Below are 26,213 nucleotides of genomic sequence, written 5' to 3' on the forward strand. Positions count from 1 at the left end.
ATCCCCATCGAGAATTTGTGGGCGATTGCAGGGTTGACAAAACTGATGTTACCAATAAAAATAACTATTTTGAACATTCAAAGTGTTTTTAAGTTACTTCATACGCGAGGCTAGCGATTTTCAGAGTTGGTTGGAAATGCTAACATGAAGCTTTAGTGTGATAATTTATTAGCTAGAGAATGATCTTTAGAAGAGAGTAGGTGGATAGTTCCGTTAGAGTACGGCAGTATGAAAATTGAATAGAAGTTGAAAATGATCGAAGGGCCATTAGCACAAACGAAGTGACAGACGGAGCGGCTCGAAAACTTTGGTGACTAACCTGCTATTGCAATTTTTCAGTGTACCACATGGCAACACCACTACTACTGGATTGTACCACATGGCAACACTACTACCATAGAGGTAACTCTAAGACCACTGGGTCCCGAAGAAAATCATTATTATTTTTGGCTCACTCAGTACCAGAACAACGGTCCCAAGCAGTCCCAAGCTATTTCACTCACCCCTGCATGTTCTGCATGAATCCACACACCCCTGATGTTATCTGTCAAACTTTCATAGCGAATCAAAACAAACATAGTGTAGTAATAGAATTTCAACTAGAATAGGGTACGTTAATCGTTTGCTTGGGACCAATAGGCTACTAAAGTGGTGAGCCAATTTAAAATCGTTAGTTTCGTATTGATTGTTGCTACTACCATAGAGGTAACTCTAAGACCACTGGGTCCCGAAGAAAATCATTATTATTTTTGGCTCACTCAGTACCAGAACAACGGTCCCAAGCAGTCCCAAGCTATTTCACTCACCCCTGCATGTTCTGCATGAATCCACACACCCCTGATGTTATCTGTCAAACTTTCATAGCGAATCAAAACAAACATAGTGTAGTAATAGAATTTCAACTAGAATAGGGTACGTTAATCGTTTGTTTGGGACCAATAGGCTACTAAAGTGGTGAGCCAATTTAAAATCGTTAGTTTCGTATTGATTGTTGCTACTACTAGATTGAACTAGCATTTTCACCAAATGTACTAGAATGTTTTGGTACTATCTCTTTCACTCTACTCAAAACTGAAATGCATAAAAAAAAATGACAAAATGATACGCACTCTTTGCACACTGTCAAAGAATCATTGTACACAAAATCAACTTTGTTCAAATCAAAACAAAAAAACTAACCCTTCTGGTGGATGATGGCACAAGCTTTCAAGAAAATTCTATTACAGTGAACCACATTATTTAAATGGATTTCTTCGCCAGTTAGTCGTCTGTCACTTCGTTTGTGCCATTAGTGCGACAGATTTTAAAGATAGACGCACATCTTTTGCCTAACCCGTACGATGTAAGCGGTCAACTTTTTGGCTCAGCTCTGGTACTCTCTTCGGTCCCAAGCTAATCGATTCACCCCTCGAAACATAGGAAAAACCAATAACCCCTCATTTTATCTGTCAAACTTTCATAGCGAATCAAAACAAACATTGCGTAGTACTAGAATTTCGACTAGAATGGGATACGTTAATCGTTTGCTTGGGACCAATAGGCTAGTCAAGTAGCGAGCCAATTTAAAATCGTTAGTTTCGTATTGATTGTTGGCAGTAGGGTGGTTGTTGCGTGCTGTACCATCATCAGCATTGTTGACGGGTACTCCCGCCTTGAGTTGTTACATTCAAAGTGTTTTTATATTACTTCATACGCGAAGTTAGCGATTTTCAGAGTTGGTTGGAATGCTAACATGCAGCTTTAGTGTGATGGTTTATTAGCTAGAGAATGATCTTTAGAAGAGAGTAGGTGGATAGTTCGGTTAGAGTACGGCAGTATGAAAATTGAATAGAAGTTGAAAAAGTGGGAAGGGCCATTAATGCGACAGTTTTTAAAGATAGACGCACATCTTTTGCCTAACCCGTACGATGTACGCGGAGACTTGAAGTATGTCTCCAAGTCTACAGGCAAAAAATGTGCGTCCCTCTTTTACTCATAAACTGACTGCAGCTGTGGAATAGTTCTAGCAACGTTTTCATCACTACTATTCCACAGCCGCAGTGACATTAGCGTTAATTGGCTGAAGTTATTCAGTGCAACTGACGAATTGAATAATGGTTGTGAAAAAGTTGAACAAACGCTCCCCAAAACTATTTTGCTAGCTTCTGCTTGTAGCTGTATCTGCAGCTTTGTTGCAGCTACTTTACAGCACAACGCTGGAAATGTTAGTTGGGTTATCCATTTCCTCCTGCAAATAAATAAAAAAGGAAGTCACATTACAGACGCACTGGTTATAACGGATATTTGTATGCAAATTTACTTTTAATAATGATATAAAATCAAATTAAATAGCAAAACACATTGAAACCGAATATAAAACAATCAAAATAAATCAACCTGCGATCAGGCATACGATAAAGAATCCACTTACGAAATTGCAATCTATTTGACTGTTCCCGCATTTTACTGATCATCCAGCAAACAAACATGTTTGCTGGATACACAGAAAATCTTAATTTTGCTGGACTCTGTTCAGCAATTCGTTTTGCTGGAAGGCTGATTCAAAATTTGGTGTGTGAGCCAATTTAAAATCGTATTGATTGTTGATGCAAACGGTGATCCATTGTTTACAAAACCTGTTTCGCCCTTTTGAAATGTTGATAATGAAATGCAAAAAAAGAAAAAAACAAACGCTTGCCAATATCACAATCAACCGTTTGCCGTGCCGTGACTGCTAAATCTAACGGCATCACTGGCATGACGATCGCTCTCGCTCCATAATAAACGTCAGTTTCGCGACCAGAAATCGATTTGTTATTGTTCGATTCGCTTTCTCTTCGATATCCTCGCACTAAGTGGTTCTAAAAAATCGTGGAAAATTACATGAAAACAATTTTATTCAGAGCAAATGCAATCTCAAATATGGTAAGTAAAGAACAAAAGCATGATATCCGAAAGAATACGGAATACAAGGAAAATTAGCTGCAATATTCGATAAAGTCGCCCATCGACTATGGTATGCGAATCCGAGTAGAGATTGAACATTGTCCACTGTTTCAGGAGGACGAATCAGTAGTGTAGGCACATAAGAGGAAGCAAAGTGATGCTGTTCGATTATGACCATCGATAAACCGCATGATAAGAGATAACACTCGCTGCTATTTGGCGCAGTTGTTCGATTGCCTATCCTTTCCGAAGCAAGAGCGTTTATCTTTGTCAACAGTAGTGAAAAGAATTACGTACACGAGTGGAAGGCGGAAATGGAAGAAGCTCGAAATCGATTCGGAGATGTTGTCCAGACCGTACAGGTATGTTCGAAGCAGTTTAGAAGATATGTGTTTTGTTAGCTTTGGTTGTAGACATTCACTCAAAAATGTTGAATGAATAATGGTAATTAACACGATATCGGTAATTGTGTGTTATGTAATATGCTTCATGTACACTTATTTTAATGTTAGTTTATGGTTGAGCATTGCTAGTTTTCTATAGTCGTAACTATTCTTCACTACAAATCCATAAATAATTGTAACCATCTGTACTTTTCCTCATTCATGCTCTCATCGAAAAAAATAAATAATGTCAATCGTGTGGATAGGTCGATGTTAGCGATAAGTAAAATGTACTATAGACAAACGGACTGAACGGCGACTGCTTAAGCTTAAAGGATAAAGACTAAAACAGTGTTCATAGCTTAATCATCTGTGTTTCTTCGTACGTTTCAAATCAACCTGTTACGGCTCGGATCTAGTCCAACATCAGTATGGCCTCCGAAAGTGGATTGCGCGTCGTACGGCAGTACTCAGACGAAGGTCGCAATATTGCTATGAGAGTAAGTTAACTGTTGAACATGTATTTTAGAAAACGTTACCGATAACATAATTGTTGCATTGCAGGCCATAAACGATGCAAATGTCGAAGCCAGTAGTGCGATGAGAAATACATGGGCTAATATCTTAGAACTGATCCAAAGACTGAAAAACACTGCCAGGGAAGTAGCTGACCCGTCAATAATCTACGAACAGTTGCAGATACTTTTCCGGGATGAGAGTGAGAATGAATGAAATTTATGGTGACAAAACCTAATCTCGACTATTTCAGTTTCGCTTAATAATGCTTTCTTCGTAATGGTCGGCCTTGGATTTGGCACCACCGGAGGTGTCCTGCTGGGATTCTGGCTGGCAAGACCACATCTAGCTATGCCCATCATGAAATCAATCGCATGCACCTCATTCCGGGATCCTGATAACGTGGCAGTTTGCAACACCGGAGTTCCTCAATTTGAGTCTTCCAGCGACATACTGGTGCGAGTCCGAGCAGCAGCACTGAACCGAATAGACCGGCGAATAGCATTCGGCTATGGGAGAACGTTAAGAAGAATGATAAAACACTACGATTCCAATTGCAACCCGGAATTGCCCCTGGTGCTGGGTCGGTCCTGTGCTGGTATAGTGGAAGCCGTTGGGAAGGCGTCCAAGAGTGGGCTCGAGATAGGCGACGAAGTATGGTTGGCTGCACCCTGGTACGAATCGGGAACTGCTTCGGAATTGGTTGTGGTTCCAGAGACCCGAATATCACGAAAGCCATTCCTTATCGGATTTGAAGGTGCTGCTAGTTTACCGTACAGCGGTTGTATAGCATTGAGTCTGATGGATGCACATGGCCTATCGGAACACACATCCAAGGGCAAGCGGGTGCTGGTTCAGGATGCATGCTCTCCGGTGGGCTGCGTGATTACGCAACTGGCTAATAAGTGGGGTGCAAACGTTGCCGTAACATGCCACACGAGATCGGCTCCAGTCATTCACGAGCTAGGTAAGTTTTATGTCCAAAGTATGTAAGGGGCTGTTCATAAACTACGTACAACGTTTTTTAGAGGTTTCAGACGGCCTCTCCCCCTTTTTGGAAATGTGTATGGACAGTACTGCCGTTCTACGCATATCTGTCCCATGTTCTAAAAGTAACATCTGAGAAAATCGCGTATAATGTTTCGAATCATTTCTGCTCATTGAAAGAAATAGAAGTGAAAATAAGTTAGTGCATTGTTCACATTTCAACATAATCAATTTGATTTAGTGAAAACTACAGAAATTACCTTCGATGAAATTTCTTGAGTTCGAAATTACCTTCGATGAAATTGCGAAGTTTTGAAAGTGGATAGTTTGCATCATTAACTGAAACCAACAATAAGTGAGTTGACATTGCTGCAATCGTCGTTTGCTACATCTATAAAGCCTATAAGTATGGGTATCTTGAGAAACAAATGATGAATGCTCAGTGTAGAACACAATAAGATTATCGATCGTGGACTTTGATGATTTCAAGAAAGACTTTGGAAAAGTTAACATACACAGTAAGGATTTCATTATATTCAACCAAATGCATCCACGGTAGTATATTGAGAACATTCTAACAACTAAATTTACGAAAGGACTATACGACAACGGATATTCTGAATCAGTCATCAGGAACCTTATTTTAACTACAAAATATGGTAGCAATATGAACACATCATGTGACAGAAAGTGCCATCATTGTTAACTGCGTTGCTTCGAGTTGTTTTAGACAATAATACGTACTTTTTTAAGCATGCCAATATTGGAAGATGTTTATACATCGTTGCTACACAATTGAATTTTAAATCATGTTATTTTGTCTTTGGTTTATTTTAAGATCATTACACTGCTTCTTATCAATTGATTATTATTACTCTAATAATGCACAGTTTGAAATCTGAACTATAACCTGCTGTTTTAATATGAATTCTCGTTTCTCTTAATATTTTTCATCATAAAATAAAGCTTCTACTTCCCGAAATGACTCATTGAGTTTCTTTTGATCATATAAATCCTGTTTTAATCATTCGTGCACTCAAATCGATTCGTTAATAAAAGATTCAGTAAACATTCCTTTTGGGACAGTTATGCGTAGAATTTCAACATGGGACAATTAGACTTGATGTTGTTTTTAAATAAGCCCAAAACAAATAACAGGTTTTTCTATTTTCATTCGAAAGTTTACCTAAAAAAGTACTGTTTTATTAACAAAAGTGAAAAACGTCCAAAAGTAACATGGCACAGATATGCGTAGAACGGCAGCGTAGGCAATCGCTAAGCCCAATTCCCTCAATAACGTGTCTGCGTGGTTTATGAAAAGCCCCTAATAGCATGAAGTACTTTGCCTAAAGTAAGGCTAGCGAAAAAATCCTTTGGCAATTATCTTTAATCCATTCACGGCGGCTGAAGCCATGCGATAAACTATTTTTTTTTTATGAAAAATAATTTAAATAAACCTATATATTTCGTGCTAACCCATTTATGGCGGTAGACATCATAAACAATATAATATGCATTGTTACACACACTTAGAAAATTTTACCTACTTAAACTAATTTTGAACGAAACTTTCAAAACTATGACCAGCTTTGTAGCATTATTTGTATCAAAATTGATTTCCTAATGCTTCAGCCTTGCCATAACAACCATAATCTAGTGATCAAAATTCAGTGTTCATAATTAACTACTTTATTCGAGCACTTAAAATGACGTTTACTACCACTCGAACTTTGAAATAAAACATTATTTGAGATTTTTTCTAGAACCTCGAGAAAAGTAGCCAACATTTGTGCATTTCATAAAAAAAAAATATGGTCCGGTTTTGTGAAATCGCTGGAGAAAGTCACGCCAAAACTGCTTGACTAAGTGGTCAATTTGAAACATTTAAACTCGAGATGTCGGAATTTTATCGAACAGGTTTCAGCTGTTGAAAATTGCACCACTTCCAAAAAACAATTCGCAAACACAATAGCATATAAAAGATTACATGAACATGTGATCTCTCGTAAATGCCTAAACTTCATTACACTTAAATCGAAGACAACCTATCAAGAAGATTGGCAACTCTCTCGTTTTCTCATACGGCCACTCTTTATAAGCCGCTCAAAGGCAAATGCTCCTGCTGGATATGATGTCTGCGCTTAAATGGACCCTGGTATTTACGACGGCGTACATTTTTACGATTCGCTATGTAATACTCATATTGTGTACCTACGTTTGATGAAGCAGCAACTTTGGTCCACTCCCCCTTGTAGCGTATATTTCTACATGGCTGGTTACCCTAGAATGATTCGTCATTTATGCATATAGCTAGTGCGTGGAAGCTAGTGGCTTCAAGTATTAGGCCAAAGGGCATTTCTCCAAACGGGGTAGACCTCAAAAAAGGACGGGTTGAAAGCGGAGGGCATGTCTTCCTTTGGGGCATATGCTAAGCCCAGGGTGCTAAACTTCCAATATAATCAGGATGTCATGCCAACTTCCTTTGCGAGTTCTAAAACTTTGAATGATGAATAATTTTGCTTTCAAAAAACATGCTTTGCAACCTATAATGAAGTATATTTAAATATAATTCACAATCCGTAAATTAGATCAGTAATTGAATTTTACATTTTTTCCATACTAACTACAGAGGACAGAGGTATTTGATTCTAATTCTTGTTACAAATAAATATCAATTAAACCCATTTTACACGCCATTTCCCAGGTGCTTCCGACATCATCGCCTTCGCGAACGAGCACTTCCGCTCGAATTTCATCGACGTGAACGTGGAGAAATCGAATCTGATCAACGAGCTAAGCCCACGGGAAAAGTTCGACTTCATCTTCCTCACCACCAGGATCGCGTACGATCACAAATTTCTGGACAAATTCCTAACCAAACGCGGCATCATCGTCGACGCCGTCGAACCGGAGCTGGCCTCGGACGAGTATGGCCCGCTGATGAGGGTGCTGCTAGGGTTGATGGTCAAATTCCGGAAGGCGGCAGCCGTTATTTTCCGAACCCACCCCGACTGGGGTGGTCCTCACCTTTGCCATCTGGTGCTGGAACGGTTGGCCGGATTCGTGAATGACGAAACGCTCAAAACTGTTGTCGATAGGGTGAGTATTAGTGGAATTTGAAAATAGCAATAGTTATGATTCCATTCGATTTCCGATAGGTTTACACTCCGAACGAGGTTGAACGAGCGCTGGATCACATCTGTAGCGAGAAAAGTATTGGTAGTACGATCATTACCTTCCGATAGGGATAAGCAGCCGACTCTGACGCGTGGGAACAATACTACAATCGTATAGTAACAATTCGAAAACCTTGATAGTCTGAAATCATCTCGCCGTTGTCATCTTTGTATCGTGTGTGCAAGTCAATATTGTGGCTATAAAGTGTTTTTTTTTTTGTTTTCTTGCAATTTTTATAAATACCGAGTACTTACAGTCTTTACACATTTACAGTTCATAACGTGTCACAGTTTTTTGAAACAGTTTTCGAAGCAGTTTGTTATAACTATGTGAAAATAGTATGTAGTGTTCCCAGCATTTGTTTTGTACATAATTCACCTTGCCATAGCACATTTAAATTTTTGTTTCTTGTTTTTATTAAAATATTAGGAAAACAAATTATTGCAATAAATGTGAAAAAAAAAACCAAAATGTTTGTTTAAATTTATTTTATCGATAAAAACGACAGATACAGTTAATCAGTCTGTGTTGCATAAAAATCGAAAGTGTGCAAGGTACAAACATACAAATATGACGCAATTCTTTCTCATTAAGAAGTCGCTCATTTTGTCGAATCAATCTTCGTTTTCATTTCTACGTTGAATCATATGTATATCCACATTCGTCAGAAGCTTCGTCTATTTCCTTCAATCTGGAAATGAGCCTTGTCACGGTGATGCTTTTGCAAGAGTTGGAGATTTTCCATAGATGCACCATCATTAGTTCGTGTATCTTCCTGAGCAAAACCGGAACCGGAATACCAAAGACTGCAAACATCTTGAAAAATACGTCCAGAGCATGGGTCGCGGATTTTCCGCATGGGATAAACTTTCCCTGGAATACTACGAACAAGTTTCCCTCCTTGAAAACGTCCGCTATACAAACAATATGGGGAGCAAGATAGGAACGTTCCGATATGTGACGCTGAACAACTGCAACGTCCAACTCGTTTTCCTTACGCTGAAAGATAAAAAAAAAACAATTCTAGCAACCAACTTTTCTATAGGAACTATTCACTCGTACCTTCAACCATCTAATAAGGGGTGAGGCCTCTGCTTCATCTGACGACATATCATCAGCCTCTTCTTTTTTGCCGTTCATAACTAACTTTTTCATCATTCGAAGTGCGCCTTTGATGTACTCTGAAATCACAAAATTTTAATCATTTGCCACATATTATTGCCGATCAATTACTTACTGTTCTCAACCGAACAAAAGGAGCTTGCGTCTAGTAGCAATCCCACGCGCAAAAAGTTGTCCAAATCAGCCGAAGAATTATAAAAGGTGTGCAAACGCTGGAATACTTGTAGAATCTGAAAAGGAATTTGAGCGATTGAAATTCTCTGTAACCCCATTTACAGCATTACACACAAACCATTTTGCCGCCATAGGCCAACAAATGCGGAAATGTGCCGAGTAAAGTTTCGATAGGATTAGATTCGCCTTGCTGAAGAATGCATGAGTGAAGATCGATGCATTCGGCCATACCGTTTGCGATAGTTTCCTCATTCTGTGGCAACGGAGCCAACGATGCTATCTCCGTCGCGCATTCGCGAATGCTATCGGACAGAATGTAGTTGACCGTTTCTTTGCGTCGTTGGTAGCGGCGTTCTTCGGGAGGTACCTCCTTTCGCATGTTTGACGTCCGAGTTTCGATTAGTCCAGTGTGGGGACCTTTGCCTTTTCCACCGGTTACCCAGAAAAAGTACGACTAGAAATGAACAGAGTTAAGGATGTACAAAATGTGATATGGTTGTACGTTCCTATTATAGTGTGTTCCTAATAGGAACGCATACGGCCATAACAGGAACCTCTACCCACAGTATGGATTTTTGATATATAGGACTAATAGTCCGTATACACCAGTCTTTACCAAGGTTGCAAAGACTCATTTCAGCTAAAATAATGTTTTTCGGAATAATAAAACCAAAAGATGGTATGATGGCATGTTTTACTTGTAACTTACAAGAAGAGGTTACAAAGTATGCGTTGGAAACATAAAACCTGTAAATTTTGCTTTCTATAAGTCACAATCAGCGATTTGCTGATCGCTGAGTGAGTGAGTGAGTTTGTGAAAAATCGCTGATTGTGACTCTCATAAAGTGAAATAAACAGGTTTAATATGTCAAACACATTCTTTGCAACCTCTTCTTGTATCCTACCAATTCAAAATTGATCATGGCATCTAATTATTTCATAATTTAGAAAAACATTGTTTTAGCTGAAATGAGTCTTTGTAACCTTGGTCTTTACTTACACTGGGGGTAAGGTTTCGGCGCGTTTTGTGTCCAAAGAAACATACATTAACTTTACGAAATCGAAAATGAGACAGGTAACATGTTACGAAAATATGTCGGATTTCAAACGCAAATTTCTCAAAAGCAACAATGTGAAATATTTCAAACAATATGCCATTCGAAGGAGAATTTATCCAGCAATTTTTGGTGTTAAATTATTGATGGTTTGGCAGTTAACTATTTTTGTTCAAAATTTATGGCCGAAATCTACCATGTGCTTGCTTGCCATAAGCTTCGACTGTGTACATACGAGCCGATACCGGATCCTTAACACAGACATCGATTACGAATGCCTATACACTAAATATCCCAAAGAAATTCAACCACCCAATGTGAAATGCAACAGAAAATGGGTGCAGCATCATTCAGTATTTGCATTGACGAGTGTGTTGATTTTGTTTGCGGTTTTACGTGCGAACATGAGGGATTTTTTTTTCCTCTGTTCGGGACATAACACCACTGCGACCAGTAATTTGATCTATTGTCCTTATTGTCCCGAGTCCTTAGTTTAGTGCATGTCGTATATGAAGTATTCTGTTTTGATACAGTTGTCATTCTTGCCTTCATCGCAAGGAATCGATTTTAATTGAAATGTTCCGCTATTATTACCCTTCGAAGTGTTGGAACACCCTCCAAAGGCGCGCACCTTTGTCAGTCAAAATTGGATTCCTTAGCAACAAAAATAAGCTATGACACCGGTAATGACCATGCATCAGAACCACTTCAAACTAGGGAACAACGAATAGAAGATTAAGAATCGCATATGTGAAGACTAACTAACTCATTTTTTTTCTTCCTTGTTTCAAGGTCATCCTCGGTCTAAGCAACTCGAGGACTTATCACGATCAACAAGGCATAAAAAGTAACAAGGACTAAGATGTGTTCCTTGGATTACTGAAAAATCCTTTTCCCCTAGTTTGAAGTACTCAAGACTAGGAATCGGTGGTAGATCTTACATCCCGTAACGTACCACGAAAAGGTGATCTACCCACGTTACGGAGAAACATGAGGGATAGACGGTTGTTTGCTTTTTTGGCACATGGCCGAATTTTAGCAAAAAAAGTGCCCACAACAAACAATTAAGCAAAGTTTCATACAAATCGGAGAAGGTCGATCCAAAATTCCCCTCTTTTTTGCTATTTTGTCTGAAACTGCTCTATATTCAAAGTTGTACGCCGGGAGAAATAGAATTTTCTAGTACTGACGTTTCATTTCACAGATTGAATACAATTTACTGAGTATCCAGCAAAATATTTCATATGGCTGGATGGTCGGTGAAATGTTCAGTTCAGCAATTCATTGTGCTGGAACCTCGGCTCCTTGTGCACTAACTAAGCTAGTTCCACATCACCCTCCTCTAATTGTCACTGTTGAGGACAAACTCGTGCGTGATTTCGACGATTATCCTGCTACGGTTTCTTATGACTTCCGTAAAGCTTACCACCGTAGCATCATTAGATGTATTGTCTAGCATGGTATGAGAGAACATCCTTGATCCAGATGACGTTGAGGCTGCAGCGCAAACCTTTTCACATGTCTTGGCATATGTCATTGACAGACACGTCCCGAAAAGAACTCACCACAAAGTGTCTCACCCTCCCTGGCAGACGAGAGAGCTGAAGTCAATCAAGAGAGCAGCATTGAGAAGATTTACGAAGTATCGCGCGCTTCCTCTGAAACTACATTACGTGAGGCTGAATCACATGTACCAGCGAGTCAGTCGTGAATGCTTTTCAAGTTTCCAACGAGGCATCCAGCGCAAACTTAAGCTACACCCGAAATCCTTTTGGAACTACGTGAACGAGCAACGCAGGGAATCCGGCCCCCCATCGTCTATGGAATTCAACGGAGAAGTTGCTGCCACCGTTCAGGATATATGCCGCCTTTTTTTCGATAAGTTTGCCAGTGTATTCACTAATGAGATACTAACTGACGACCACATCGACCTGGCTGTCAGGAACGTTCCAGTAAATTATAAACGATGGGTGCAATTGATGTTAATGCTGAGATGATTTCTAAGGCCGGGACTGTGCTTAAGTCATCCTTCAATCCTGGACCTGATGAAGTTCCATCTGTATTTTTGAAGAGACATATTGCTAGCTTGATAATTCCGCTTCTTCCCCTGTTCCGAATGTCTCTCTTCAGTGGCATATTTCCATCTTGCTGGAAATTTGCGCACATGTTTCCCGTCCACAAAAAAGGAAGGAAACGAGCTATGGATAACTATCGAGGAATTACATCGTTAAGAGCCACTTCGAAGCTATTCGAGCTAGTGATTATGGAACCGTTGCTGTCCCATTGCAAGCAGTATTTTAGTGCTGATCAACATGGGTTTACTGTCCGCCGCTCTACAACCAGCAATCCTGCTGTGTCTCACATCGTATATAACCGAAAGCATGTCGGATCGGGTTCAAACGGACGTTCTTTATTCAGACCTATCCACAGCATTCGACAAGTTGAACCATGCTATTGCGATTGCTAAACTCGGCAGGCTCGGTGTATGCGGTAATCTTCTGAGTTGGTTTCGATCATATCTTACCGGTCGGCAACTAAAGGTTGCCATAGGAGATTGCAGATCAGTTAGCTTCTTCGCCACATCAGGTATACCTCAGGGAAGCCACATGGGACCGTTAATTTTTATACTGTACTTCAACGACGTGCATCTGGTCATCGAAGCTCCTCGGTTATCATATGCCGATGACCTCAAAGTCTTCCTACGAATCTGCTCCATTGCTGACTGGCACTTTCTTCAACGTCAGCTGAATGAATTCGCTAGTTGGTGCAGTTTAAACAGAATGGTAGTGAACCCAGCCAAATGACGTTCTCACGAAAACAACAAACGATATTATTTAGTTATATGACCTGCTTGGCTCGACAATCGAACGCGTGAATCAGGTGAAAGACTTGGGTGTGATCTTGGATTCGCAGCTTTCATTCGAGCAACACATTGCATATGTTGTTGATAATTGACGCCTTTAGGGTTCATTTTTAGGATAGCTAAAAACTTCACTAATAGGGGAAATGCAGGTAATGTCGGCCTAAGTGCCCTAATTTGGGCCCATACATAAATTCAGCAAACGACTAAATTTTCAATAGCAACCAAAAATATTCATTATTAACGTCCCAATAACGCGTTCATGTGATGTGAATGTGATGTGAATAGAACCCACCATCAGTGCAAGGATTACCTATGACTGCAGATACTTCACTGGTTGTAAAGTTCTGCCTGATGGTTTGTTGCAGCAGGGTGAATCAACTTCAATGAAGACCTTTGGAAGACAAACGACAAGATGTACGTCTATCAACACGTGACAAGGGACTGGCAAATCCACGAACCCTTGTCCAGTCTACAAATATTTTGAAACCCTTAGGCTGCCCCCCCAAACCCAGCATATAATAATGCTGATTAATGAAATGTATTCAAAAAAGGGTTATTTAGAGAGAACAATCTTCAACTGGAACGTACTCACCAAATCAATATATGCGGGAGCGCATTCCCGATGCTTAATTTTCTCTAATCATTTTTAAACAATTGCTCCTCCAGCGAATCCAACCACACAATAACTAAATATCACTTTTCTTCTTCATGTCACTCTGTGCACAAAAGCAATGCACACCGCAAAAATCTAATAATAGATCAGCGCGGTCGAGTCACACAAAGAGAGCGAGAGCACACCAGGCACATAAGCAACAGGGGGAAAACATCAGCACAAATCATTCTAAATCGAATTATCGCGTCCGGGACACAAAACTATTCAAATGTGTGCACCTAAAAACTACACGGCAGCACAAAGATAGCCCGAGCTCTAAAAAAAAAAACACACAGCGGAGCAAAAACACACAACCGTTCTCGGACGCTTCTCAAAGCGGACTGCGTCCCAATAACGCGTTCATCTAGATAAAATTGATAAGCAGATAGCAGATTTTTAGCGATGGGCCCAATCTTAGATCCATAGGCCAAGATTAGAGACATTTCCCCTATCTACTGTCTAAAATCTCTCTATTGTCCGCTTGTTCGATCGACGCTTGAGTATTGTTCAGCGGTTTGGATGCCAACCTACAACAACGGTGCCGAGAGAAATGAATCTGTTCAACGTCGCTTTCTTAGTTTTGCGTTGCGTAGATTGCCTTGGAATGATCCGTTTCGATTACCCAGTTACGAAAGCCGTTGTCAACTTATCGACCTAGAACTTCTCCGGACACAAGCAGAGCCCTAACCGTGGCCGATATCCTGCAAGGAAGAACAAATTGCGAGGCTATCCTGAGGCAAATTGACCTGAATGTTCAACCCCAAACCGCTTCGTAATAACCTTATGCTAAGACTGCCTCTACGTCGCACAAATTATGGAGCATACGGTGCGATTTGCGGACTGCAGAGAACATTCAACAGAGTTGGATCTGTTTTCGACTTTCATCTCTCCCGTGATGCGCTTCGTCGAATGTTTTCGTCTGTTTTTCGCCGGCAGGAGTAACTGACTATAAGATATATGTTTTTTTTTTATGTTGTGACAATGCTTGAATGTATTTTTTTAAATAAAGTTGATAAGGTTAACATCATAGGGGGTTCATCCAGCCTGTTGATGTAAAACAACAAGAAAACAATATATTTTGGTGTGATGTTTTAAATTCTGAACCAATTGAGCAAGGCTCTGGGCAACGTTTTGTAATATAGGGATGCTTCAAGTGCCAGTGAAGCAGTGCGACGGTAATAGAGCAGGTCACGGTATATGATGAACATTTTCTACAATCAATCTTGGTCGTTCGTATATTTCTCATTACACACCACAAAGGTGCCGCTACCGGATATACACAACATACTATAATCCTGACTATTATCAACTATTTTATTGATTTCATACGAACATGTTCAAGTTTGCTTACAGCAGAGTCCAAAGATTATAAATTTCCCATACAACTGAGTAGAAGTGACTCTCGGTCTGAATTTTTCTCATTGGCCATTAGACTGATGGAAAATTTGAAATTTTCGCTCCACAATGTTCAAACGGTTTCAAATCGGGTCCTGATTGATTAGCCTCCGAAAGTTTAAACTCATTTGATAAGAAACTGACTTGGCACAAACCATTTGAAGTTTATATGGAAATTACTATGGGAAAACAAAAGTTTTTGTTCATTGTCTTCTAACCTTTTTACATATTGTACTGTCAACAAATTCTATTGCTATTCTCATGGAAATTTTTATCAGCAACAACTTTGCAGAAAATCGTTTTTCAGCCAAACGTCCAATTAAATAATTATTACTTATTTAAGAGATTGATAATCTTATTGCAAGATTAGCAACTGTATTGTGGGCAACACTGTATTCTGCAGTGCGACATAGTAGCCATGATTTCTATCCTCTATTCTACGCGCCATAAACACCAATGTTGCCTGCTGAATGGATGATTGAGCATAATCATATCAGTGACTTGAATCATTAATAATATTTGTTCCTTACATTTTATCAAAAAGTGGTCTTCAACAAGGTTGTAGCTGAGAAAATTTTCAACAAGCTCAGCTATCATTTTTAAAGTAGAGTGAACTGGTGAATTTTGAGATCGATATGAACCGAAATTATGGTTTCTCCATAGTAATTCCCATATAAACTTCAAACGGTTTGTGCCAAGTCAGTTTCTCACTAAATGAGTTCAAATTTTGGGAGGCTAATCAGGGCCCAACTTGGAACCGTTTGAGCACTGTGGAGCGAAAATTTCAAATTTTGCATCAGTCTATTGGCCATGTACTTAAGTACCGCCAAGGGGCTCAAAGCCAGTCAGTTTTGCCTAATAGTACTTGTTTAAAATACAGGATGATTCATAATAACTGTCACTGATTTCACAAATATGCTATGGGTAAAATGGATATATGTGAAGAGCTTTGAGTGGGTTGGTTTATTTCCTTTAAATTCCGTTATAATTGCTTATCTTTTGACAGATACGCGTATTTCGTCTACTACTTGCAGACTTCATCAGTGCCAGCCAAGTACTCAACACCACTTGGCACACTACTTGGCACTGATGATGAAAGATAAGCAATTATAACGGAATTTAAAGGAAATAAACCAACCCACTCAAAGCTCTTCATAAAGGGATTCCGTTAAGAGGTTCGACAAATTTAATGGATGGATATATGTGCAAGTAAAGGGTGATACGGTCAAAATTTGGTCAAGGGAAAACGCGTGTAAATCGGTGAAATCGTTTATTTAAAAAATCAAATTAAATTTCTTTTTCAAGTTCAATTAGTATAAAATTCAGGAAAAATATTCAGTTAGGCTTCCGCTTTTCCAAATCCGAATTGCCGGGCCTTACGCTTGACCCCTGCCATCAGATTTTGTACAGCCACCTTGTCCACCTTCTTCGCCGCAGAAAGCCAGTTTGCCTTGAACTGCTGCTCGCCCAGTTTTTTTGGTCTTCTTTAGGTTCCGCTTGACAATAGCTCAGTATTTCTCAATTGGGCGGAGCTCTGGCGTGTTGGGAGGGTTCTTGTCCTTGGGAACCACCTGCACGTTGTTGGCGGCGTACCACTCCATGGCCTTTTTACCGTATTGGCAAGATGCCAAATCCGGCCAAAACAGTACGGAACAACCGTGTTTCTTCAGGAAAGGCAGCAGACGTTTATTCAAACACTCTTTCACGTAAACTTTCTTGGTTGACAGTCTCGGAAGCTATGAAAATGCTGCTTTTCAAGCCACAGGTACAGATGGCTTGCCAAACCAGATATTTCTTTGCGAACTTTGACAGTTTCATGTGCTTGAAAACATCTGCTACCTTTCCCCTTCCTTTTGCCGTATAAAACTCCTGTCCCGGAAGCTGCTTGTAGTCGGCTTTGACGTAGGTTTCGTCGTCCATTACCACGCAGTCAAACTTCGTCAGCATCGTCGTGTACAGCCTCCGGGATCGCGCTTTGGCCGTCGTATTTTGTTTATCATCGCGATTTGGAGTCACTACCTTCTTGTAAGTCGATAGTCCGGCTCGTTTTTTGGCTCGATGCACGGTTGTAGACGATACACCCAGCTTATTTGCGGCATCTCGGAGAGAGAGGTTAGGGTTTCGCTTGAAACTACCGGCAACTCTCTTTGTCGTCTCAGCGGCTTCCGGTTTTCGATTTCCCCCCGATCCAGACTTCCTGGCTGTCGACAAACGTTCCCCAAACACTTTAATTACATTTGTAACGGTTGATTTGGCAACTTTTAGCGATTTTGCCAACTTTGCGTGCGAGTAGCTCGGGTTTTCGCGATGCGCGAGCAAAATTTTGATACGCCGCTCTTCTTGCTTGGACGGTATTTTGACAACTGAAGAGTGAATTCCAAAATCAAAATAGGAGCAACATTCTACACACACACACCTTTAAAATGAGGGGTGTTCAGGTTTTTTAAATGCAAAATTGAAAGAAATACGTCAAGTTGATATTGACCAAATTTTGACCGTATCACCCTTTATTTTTGTTTTAAAGTGTGTACAAACATCAGCTTGTATTGATAGAAGGATTTGAAATTTCATTCGTTTTCGATTTCAAACAGTCATGGACGTGAAAATGGAGCATGTCATAAATCTGTATAAATTCATGTGTTATCTTTTAGGAACTGAAATCTCTTCGAAAGAATGAAACATTTATTTTTCGCATCATTATAGAGGTAATAAGGAACCTTGCGTAGAAAATCCGTTCAATATCAGAGTTTAGACGCAACTCCAGGACGCCAAAAATGCTGGAACTAAAACGTCCGTGGTTCAATTTCGTGACAAATGTGACTGGTACTTAACGGTAAAGGGAGAGAGATTTGAATTAAAGTGTGCTAATTTGAAGTAAATGTAGTAAATCTGGAATATACTGATATCAAAAAAATCATGCAAGCATTCAATCGTTATGACCATTTTTAAAAAGACAGTCATTCCGAATCACCCTGTAGTTCCCGTGCACGAAAATTGATGAGATTTTGTATGTCGCTTCCATTTTTAATGAGGATTACGAATATGCAAATATCTTAATACACCTAACGAACCCTATTGCAGAAAAGCAAAGTTAGATAAATACATACCTCTTTTGGTGCATCCGAATTAACACGAGTTCTCTCGAGGTGGGGGAAGGCTTCGAGTATTTTAAGTGCCAAATCATGTTTTTCTTGCTTTTTTGGGTACCTAGAAAAACATAACAAATAATGGTCAAGGAAATTAAAATAAAATGGAACTACAATACTACTCGTGACATACCTCTTCTCAATCATAATTCTTTCCTCGAAGAAATGCTTCGTCAGAAGGCGATTCATATGACACAACCCGGCGGAATCAGGAACCAGCTCCTGGTCCAAGAGTGCCAGAACCGGTCGAAATCTGGGATCCTTGACTAGAATTGAGCGGATGGACTGAAATTAAAAAAAAAAACGCGGATTACAAATGTTTGCTTGAAGAAATATTCCTATTACATTAAATATTTGGTGTACTCAAAATTTGTTCATACGCAAGATGTAGCCCGATTTCAAAGTAGTGGGTGTCAAAAGTTTATCTATGTTTCAGAATTTAGAAAAATTTCACGAAACCTGGACCTTGAACTTGTTTCATGTATGGGAGATTCAAATATGACGTCCAGTTGTCGAGTAAAAGTTTTCTGAAGATAAGCTTGATATTTTTCTATAGGCCCTTTTCAAAAATAAGACTGGATTCAAATTGGCGATATGAAGATGCAAAATGGCATAGTCGCTCATAAGGAATGTTTCTGCAAATTTTCAACCAAATTAAATAATACAAAAATTAACCAATTTGCGAATTCGTAAGGAATTGCTCTTTTGTGTAACCGAGTCGAAACAAGCGTTCATGCGAAAAACGATTCTTATACGTTAGCCGTTAATATATGAAGATGATTTACGATTTTCCCAAGTGAAGTGTCTGTCTCCTCATCGATCTTCCAATATAGTTTCTTGTGCGTGTTTCGTTTCAGTTAAAAAATGTACATACCTAAATACATAAATTTTATACTTGCACAAAAGGTCAAACCTTAAGTCTTCTGTGGACAACTAAGGGAAGTATACGACGTATAAATTTTCATTTTTTTGCATTTTCGTATTCAGTACATCAAACAGCACCTATTGACGCAAAAAACTTGAAACTGAACCATTATTCATCACAGAGAAGTTTGCTGCAAAGTTCCAAATGTTTGCTACAAAGTCACGCCCGTGAAAAAATAATCTAAAAAAATATCAAATAGGATTATAACTATCGATTGAAATCAAATTGCTATGAAAAGTTAGTTTTGTAATAATGCCTGAACAAAAAAAAGCATTCCCTGCACAATTTTGATTATGGTGTGTACGTCACATTGTTGTCACACGGTAGAGGTGGATAACTTCAGGTTTTTGGGCTTGAAAGCAGTCCTAGTGTTGTGTTTACAATACCTACAATAGTTACCTTTCCAGACGCAAGGATGCTTTTGTAAGTCGAAAGACGAAAAAACTATAGAATCGAAAGGTATGGCACTTCTTTCTCTGGCGCAACATTTTATAACATAGTAAGAACAAGTAGGCATGATTGATTTCAAAGAGAAACTCCAGTTTTATTAACGTAAGGCAGCTAAAACTATACACAACTTACTACCTCGACTTATTATTGTAATTGACTATAACCCGAGCCATAAGCTTGTTTGCTTGCTTGCTTTCATGAAGGGCTTTGATCCTGTCGTCACCCAAAAGGATTCGTCTCTCCAGTAATCGATCTACGAAATTTAGAAAAGTTTGCTTACTCCCCGATATTTATTTGCAATGAAATAACTTACCATGAATATACTCAACTTTATGCGCCTCCAATGGGATCTTTGGTGGGAGTGAGGATGCTTCCGTTGGCGTTACAGGGACAGCTGCTTTGCCACTGCGCCCGGATGCATTATTTGACGCACGTCCCGTAACGGAGCGTCCGGCGAATCCTTCAGGCCACAAATCTTCCATCATTGATTTGACAAAAATGTAATCACTTGATGACACGTCAGAAAATTGTCTCAACCGAAACGCTGGAATGTATCCCTCACATTCGGTGAAACCTGATGACACATCGAGCAAGCTTGGTGGCAGATATTGCGACATCATGTCCCCATCATGCATCATTGTCCAACCTTTATTGTAATTTGCACACTGGCTTTCCAATTCAATCACTTTCTCACTCATCACATCCACTAGAGACGAACGCCGGCGATCAAACTCATTATTTCCGACTAAATTGTCATCTCCCGATGAGTAGCCGTTAGATTTCAACCCATAATTTGTAATGCTTGCGTCCTGATAACCAATCGTTTCGTGAAGTTTACGTGTCTAGAAGGGCAAGTAACCTTGTTACGAAATTGTTCAAGACATTTACAAGCATCGGACGACAACCAAGCAATAGATGAATATGAATACCGACGATTTTTTTAATCCTAACATTTATGAACACACACTATAGGATCATCATTCAATTTGCATGGCATTTAGATCATGTAATAATTCTGCGCCCACATTTCAAGTGGACGAAATTGCCTTAATAAACAATGGTTTTAGTCGTTGCTCGCGTAGGAAGCTCACACGTACAAATTAACGACACCATCAGCTGGCATCGTTAATTTGCAGTAGTGAGCTTTTATTTGCGAGAAATCGGCGATTGAAATCATTGTTTACAAAAGCAGTTTCGCCCTAATGAAATGTCGGCACTGGATTAGCTTTTAAGAGTCTGCGACTTTATGGACTAAATGTCCGGATTTCGGCGAATTACGGTACACAGTGCCTTCCATTTTTGGCAACACAGCTCCATTATAATTGCAGCAACCGTGTGGTAAAATCACAAATTGAATTTTTCGTTTTATCTATTTTATAGAAAGCAAACAAAAATTGCATGTTGCAAAGCATGAGGAGACCCTGTACTACATATCATGTTGTAGAAAGCAGCTTGCTGAAGCTGGCATACCATTATTATACACGACCGCTGAGACTAACATTTACACAGTTGTACGGGTATTTGATTAAACTCGGAGTTACTCAACAGGGTAAGTTGGGGCAAGATGGGTCAGCTAGTACATTTCGATGCCTACATTTCCTTAGGGTGAAACTTCATTTGTAAACTATGACTATGCCCAAGGAAGTCGGGAACATTTCCATACCGATAGATGTTCTAGACCGACCGAGAATCGAACCCACCGCCGGTAATACCATGCCTATACTGACTTGGCTATCTGAGTTAATTTTCTAGTGCGAGCTTTTATTCGCGAGAAATCTTCGGATAAAGTCATTGTTTACAAATTAGCAGTTTCGCCGTTTTAAAATGTTGATAAAGATTTAATAATTTATTGGTTTGTCAATATTGTCGTTCAAGTTGGACACCGGAAACCCCACACGCGACATTCGATTTTACCCTCGTTCTATACGTTAAACATAACGTCGGACATAGTGCGCTGAATAGCGCATCATTGTGCAAATACAGCGCACTATGTCCGACGATATGTTTAACGTACAGAACGAGAGTAAATTCAATTGGCGCGTGTGGGATTTTCCGGTTTTCAACTGAAACGATAATATCAACAGGTTCTATGAAAACGCACACGGTAAGAAAAAAAAGTACCCACAAGTAAGGTCTTTTCACCCATCTCGGCACTAAAGTGCAGGAACTCAAAAGTAGGTAAAGCGGATCATAGTAGTTTTCATTTACTTCTGTGCAATTCTTATGGAATTTTCCACTAGCTTTCTACCTAAAAGTAAGTTAGGGCCTGTTCATAAACTACGTAGACAGTTTTGCGATTATTGACCCCCTCCCCTCCCCCTGCGTAGACAATTGTCCATACAAAAAAATTAAAATTTGTATGGGTCGTGGATAATTGTCAACACCCCCCCTAAACTGTCTACGTAGTTTATGGACAGCCCCTTAGTTGTACACAAAAGCAGGTAAATATGATTACACTCAACGTTTGGTTCCCACACTTTACTACCTCTGTTTGGTGGTTTTGCTCTTAACAACATTAGAAGAAGAAAAGGAGACAAACTAGTCAAAAGTAGGTAAAAGTGAACTGGCCTTGGGTACTTTATTCTTACTGTACAACGATGGTTTACTTTTTCAAACCAACTATGGGACTACATTGCAAGAGCAAATTTTCATTACGTCGAAAGTAACAAAGGTAAACAAAGTCGAGGTATCAGTGTCAATCGATGCTCCTAGAGTCGGTGTATAATGAGTCACGCCAAGAGTGAAGCCAAGTCTACCTATCGAACCGTCAAACCGGCTACCTATCGGGCAAAGTAAATAAACATTACGATGCTATGAAAGGTCCACGAAAGGTATTGCAATAAAATATAAAATATAATCGAAGAAATGAGCATAAACACGCAGTGAGCTTTAAATTGTCATGGGATACGTTCGGTAATGATCAGTAATGAGAATTTCTACTATTTTTTGTTAAGATAATTTGACAAAATCACTGATATAATGATTTACTACAGCCGCATGTTTTTTCTCTCGCTAGAAGTCATTTGAAGTTGTTGTAGAAGTCCTCTGTTGCCAAGTGAAAAGAATGGGAATCTTTCGAAAACCGTGATGCGAGTTCAACTGTTTTTCTCTTGGCGTGACTCATTATACACCGACTCTAGATGCTCCCACTATTATACTATATACTGTCCGAATATAGGATCACATCCCATTTTTAAATTTATTTACCAGTCAAATTGCTTTTTGACGCAATCACCTTCCGATCAAAATAGTATTCGATGTTACTTAAGTCACCCGATTTCTTTGGAGATGCCGTTTGCCTTAAGTAACAGCGCGGAGCAACCCGTGAAAAGTGTACGTTCGTCGTTTCACTTTCTCATTATTAAAGTGAATAAATCGAACTGTTTGTTGCTAAGATGATTTTGGTGGTCCTAAAATGATGAATGGGCTGCACGTAAGGAGACGTAATTGATAATCCTCCCGAATATCCTGGTAAATACACTTTGACTTAAGTAACAATAGGGGCCACCAAACGACGTATAATAACTTTTGACGCAAAAACCAGTATTTTTTAGCATGAAAGCTAGCGATTTGCATTTGTATGATTAAAACCCTGCTAATGCTATCACTATGAGATTATATGTGTTTAATTGGAAATAGGAATAACTTTTCGGTCATCAAAACAAAACTTTATTTTTCTCGGATTGGTGCGAATGTTACTTACGACATAATGAAAATTTGCTCTTGATTGAGTGTTGATGTTGACAATATAAACAACAATATCCAGAACAACATGTGAAAAGGGCATACAAGCTTTTTGTAAACAAACCTTTGTAGGCCTTTTTCTCACCAACCGAGAGTCGCCCACGCAAACCAGCAATATCATCGGGAAGGGGAAAGTGTCCCCTACCCGGTGGTGTTAAAGGTTTGCGTTGGTGTCATATGGGTGGCGAGAAAAGGGCATAAGAAGGTTTGTTTACAAAAAGCTTGTATGCCCTTTTCACATGTTGTTCTGGATATAAATAAATCAAGCAGATGAACCATCTTGCACCACCTTACCCTAATGGGTAGCTCACACTGACAAAGAAACTAACTCAGAGAGTGAGTCACTTTTACTCATTCGTATTCATTAAAGTGACTCACTCTCGGAGTAAGATTCGTTTTCAGTGCACTGAGTTAGCCTCAGCGGCCTTGTGTGTAGCATCAGTTATGGCAGAATCTCAAGTACCAAGCCATGTACGTAATGTTACCAGTAATGCCACTACTGTAAATAAACCCCATATACAATAAACTTGTACATTTTTATGCAATGCTTAAACAAAATCACAGAAATCAAAGATATTCTAATTACCACGTACCTTAACATATAAAATGCAATAATTCTACAACCCACATCGATACTTACTTAGAATAATTCGATACGTACCTCATCTTCCTGTCCTGACTCAGTTCCGTCAGAGTCGTGATCATCCAGCTGCGCTGAGTCAACTGATACAAAATGGGTTGGTGGTGTATCTTCAAAAGAATTTTGTGCTTGTGTGTTTCCCTTTTCAGAAGAATCCAATGGCGTTTCAGTAGGATCTTTGGTAAACGTAATAATTGTTTGCCTGGAACGCTTTGCCTTCGATTTGGACTGACTGGCAGCAACAATATTCCGCTTATAGTACTAGTGTAATCATAGTAAGCTTGGTTAGTGTAAAGACAACATAAAATGGCTAAACTTTCACCTTATTCTGAATATTACGGCGCAGCACCAGCCTGTAGCGGATCGGTAAATTCCGGCACAACTCAACAATGTCGACGTCCAAGATGTAATCCAACACATTGATGTCAATCAGATGTTCGTCAAATCTCTCTTCCAGGGCTTCCAAACCCCACTGCCGCAGCATGAAATGCATTGCCTCGATAGAGCTGCTCGTTACATCCGGAAGACGGAATGAGGCATCCACGTTTTGTGGAAGTTGCCGCTTCCTGTGACGGCTTGTTCCAGCACCAAAACTGTTGCTGAAATTTAGCAAAATTCATATTCATCATACCGTTTACAACTGTAAATAAAGGAAAATGCTCACATATCTGGTTCTTCTACATCTTGGAAGACAATTTCAAATGGTGGTTCTTCCTTAACTTCGCTCTCCATGGTCAACTGTTTTGTCACTTTATAGAAACTGTTTCCGACAAGTTTTGAGACTAATCTTTGATGTAATTTTGTATTAAAAAAGGATTAAGCTTTTTTTAAAAGACGTATTTAAAATTTTGTTAGCATTCCCCAGAACAACGTTGTACACCGGACGAAAGTAACTCAGAGACTGAATCAAGTTGACTCACTGTCACTCTTTACGGCCAGCCAGATTAACTCAGCGTTTGAGTCACTTTTACTTACACAGCGAATGAGAACGACCCAAATTTGAGTTTAGTTCACTCATAATCGCCAAAAGTGCAGGAACTCAGCGATGAGTAAATTTGTCTCATGGTTTCCTGTGGAAAACCTAAAAAAATCTGCCGGAAAATGAGGAAATTAACGAAAATTTTATTCAGTCTCGGAGCAGTACCAATAGACTGAGTGAATCCAATCTTTACTTTGCTTAAATTCGGGAATTTTTCCTGGAAAAATCCTGGGAAAACATGAGACAAATTTTACTCATCGCTGAGTTCCTGTCCTTTTGGCGATTATGAGTGAACTAAACTCAAATTTGGGTTGTTCTCATTTGCCGTGCACTTGTTAATAATACGTAATATTACACGGTAAGAAAAAAGAAACCCAAGGCCAATTCACTTTTACCTACTCTTGACTAGTTTGTCTCATTTTCTCCTTCTAATGTTGTCAAAAAAGAAGTAGCAAAACCACCCAACAAGGGTAGTAAAGTGTGGGAACCCAACGTTGGGTATAATAATATTTACCTACTGTTGGGTACAACTAACTTACTTTTGGTTAAAAACCTAGTGGAAAATTCCATACGAACTGCACACACGTAAATGAAAATTACTTTGACCCGCTTTACCTACTTTTGGGTTCCTGGACTACACAGAAATTCAAAACAACCCAAAATTAAGTTCTTTTCACTCATCTCCCATGTTCCGTACGATAAGCCAAATTTGGGTAAACCGGCTCAAAGTAGTTTGCATTTGAGCACGGCAAAAAAAATTACCCATCGCTAAGTTATTTTCAATTTTTTCTACCCAAAATTAAGTTCAATTAACTAAAATTTGGGTATATCGCATATTACTCAATTTTGGCTTCTTGTACGGAACTAGACGGTTGAGTCGAATCTTTCGTTCTATTTTTGACAACAATAGAGAGAGGAAATGAAACGGGCAGAGGTCAAATAACTCAAATTTGAGTTTAAAAAACCCAAGCGGTGGGTAGTTTTGTTTTTCTGTGTATAGTGTCGAGATGAGTGAAAATAACTTAATTTTTGGTACTTTTTTCTAACCGTGTACATTGACCTGTGCAGGGGTGAACTTTA

General features: G+C 39.4%; 2 protein-coding genes across 4 annotated transcripts; one reads left to right on the forward strand and one right to left on the reverse strand.

The window, feature by feature from the left end:
* Nucleotides 1-2,804: 2,804 nt before the first annotated feature.
* Nucleotides 2,805-8,111, forward strand: LOC135712741 (reticulon-4-interacting protein 1 homolog, mitochondrial-like). Of its 3 annotated transcripts, none has more exons than XM_065235786.1 (7): nucleotides 2,805-2,904; nucleotides 3,040-3,287; nucleotides 3,575-3,808; nucleotides 3,873-4,026; nucleotides 4,078-4,791; nucleotides 7,516-7,910; nucleotides 7,970-8,111. In XM_065235786.1, the coding sequence occupies exons 3-7, from the start codon at nucleotides 3,740-3,742 to the stop codon at nucleotides 8,054-8,056; spliced, it is 1,419 nt and encodes a 472-aa protein (XP_065091858.1). In that variant the 5' UTR covers nucleotides 2,805-2,904; nucleotides 3,040-3,287; nucleotides 3,575-3,739; the 3' UTR covers nucleotides 8,057-8,111. The 3 variants fall into 3 exon arrangements, with proteins under 3 accessions (XP_065091858.1, XP_065091857.1, XP_065091859.1); XM_065235785.1 differs by having other exon boundaries at nucleotides 3,728-3,808; XM_065235787.1 differs by lacking the exon at nucleotides 3,575-3,808.
* Nucleotides 8,112-8,482: 371 nt separating this feature from the next.
* On the reverse strand, nucleotides 8,483-25,028 carry LOC135712734 (uncharacterized). Its single transcript, XM_065235775.1, has 9 exons — nucleotides 24,819-25,028; nucleotides 24,477-24,753; nucleotides 24,176-24,415; nucleotides 18,529-18,680; nucleotides 18,357-18,456; nucleotides 9,403-9,738; nucleotides 9,226-9,340; nucleotides 9,051-9,169; nucleotides 8,483-8,987 (listed from the first exon to the last, which is right to left on the reverse strand). Exons 1-9 carry the CDS (start codon nucleotides 24,884-24,886, stop codon nucleotides 8,622-8,624), a joined length of 1,773 nt encoding a protein of 590 aa, XP_065091847.1. The 5' UTR covers nucleotides 24,887-25,028; the 3' UTR covers nucleotides 8,483-8,621.
* Between the last annotated feature and the right edge of the window lie 1,185 nt (nucleotides 25,029-26,213).

This window comes from Ochlerotatus camptorhynchus, unplaced genomic scaffold (assembly GCF_037179485.1).
Source record: "Ochlerotatus camptorhynchus isolate MF236.1 unplaced genomic scaffold, CSIRO-AGI_Acam_v1.1 ptg000503l, whole genome shotgun sequence".
Taxonomy (NCBI): domain Eukaryota; kingdom Metazoa; phylum Arthropoda; class Insecta; order Diptera; family Culicidae; genus Ochlerotatus; species Ochlerotatus camptorhynchus.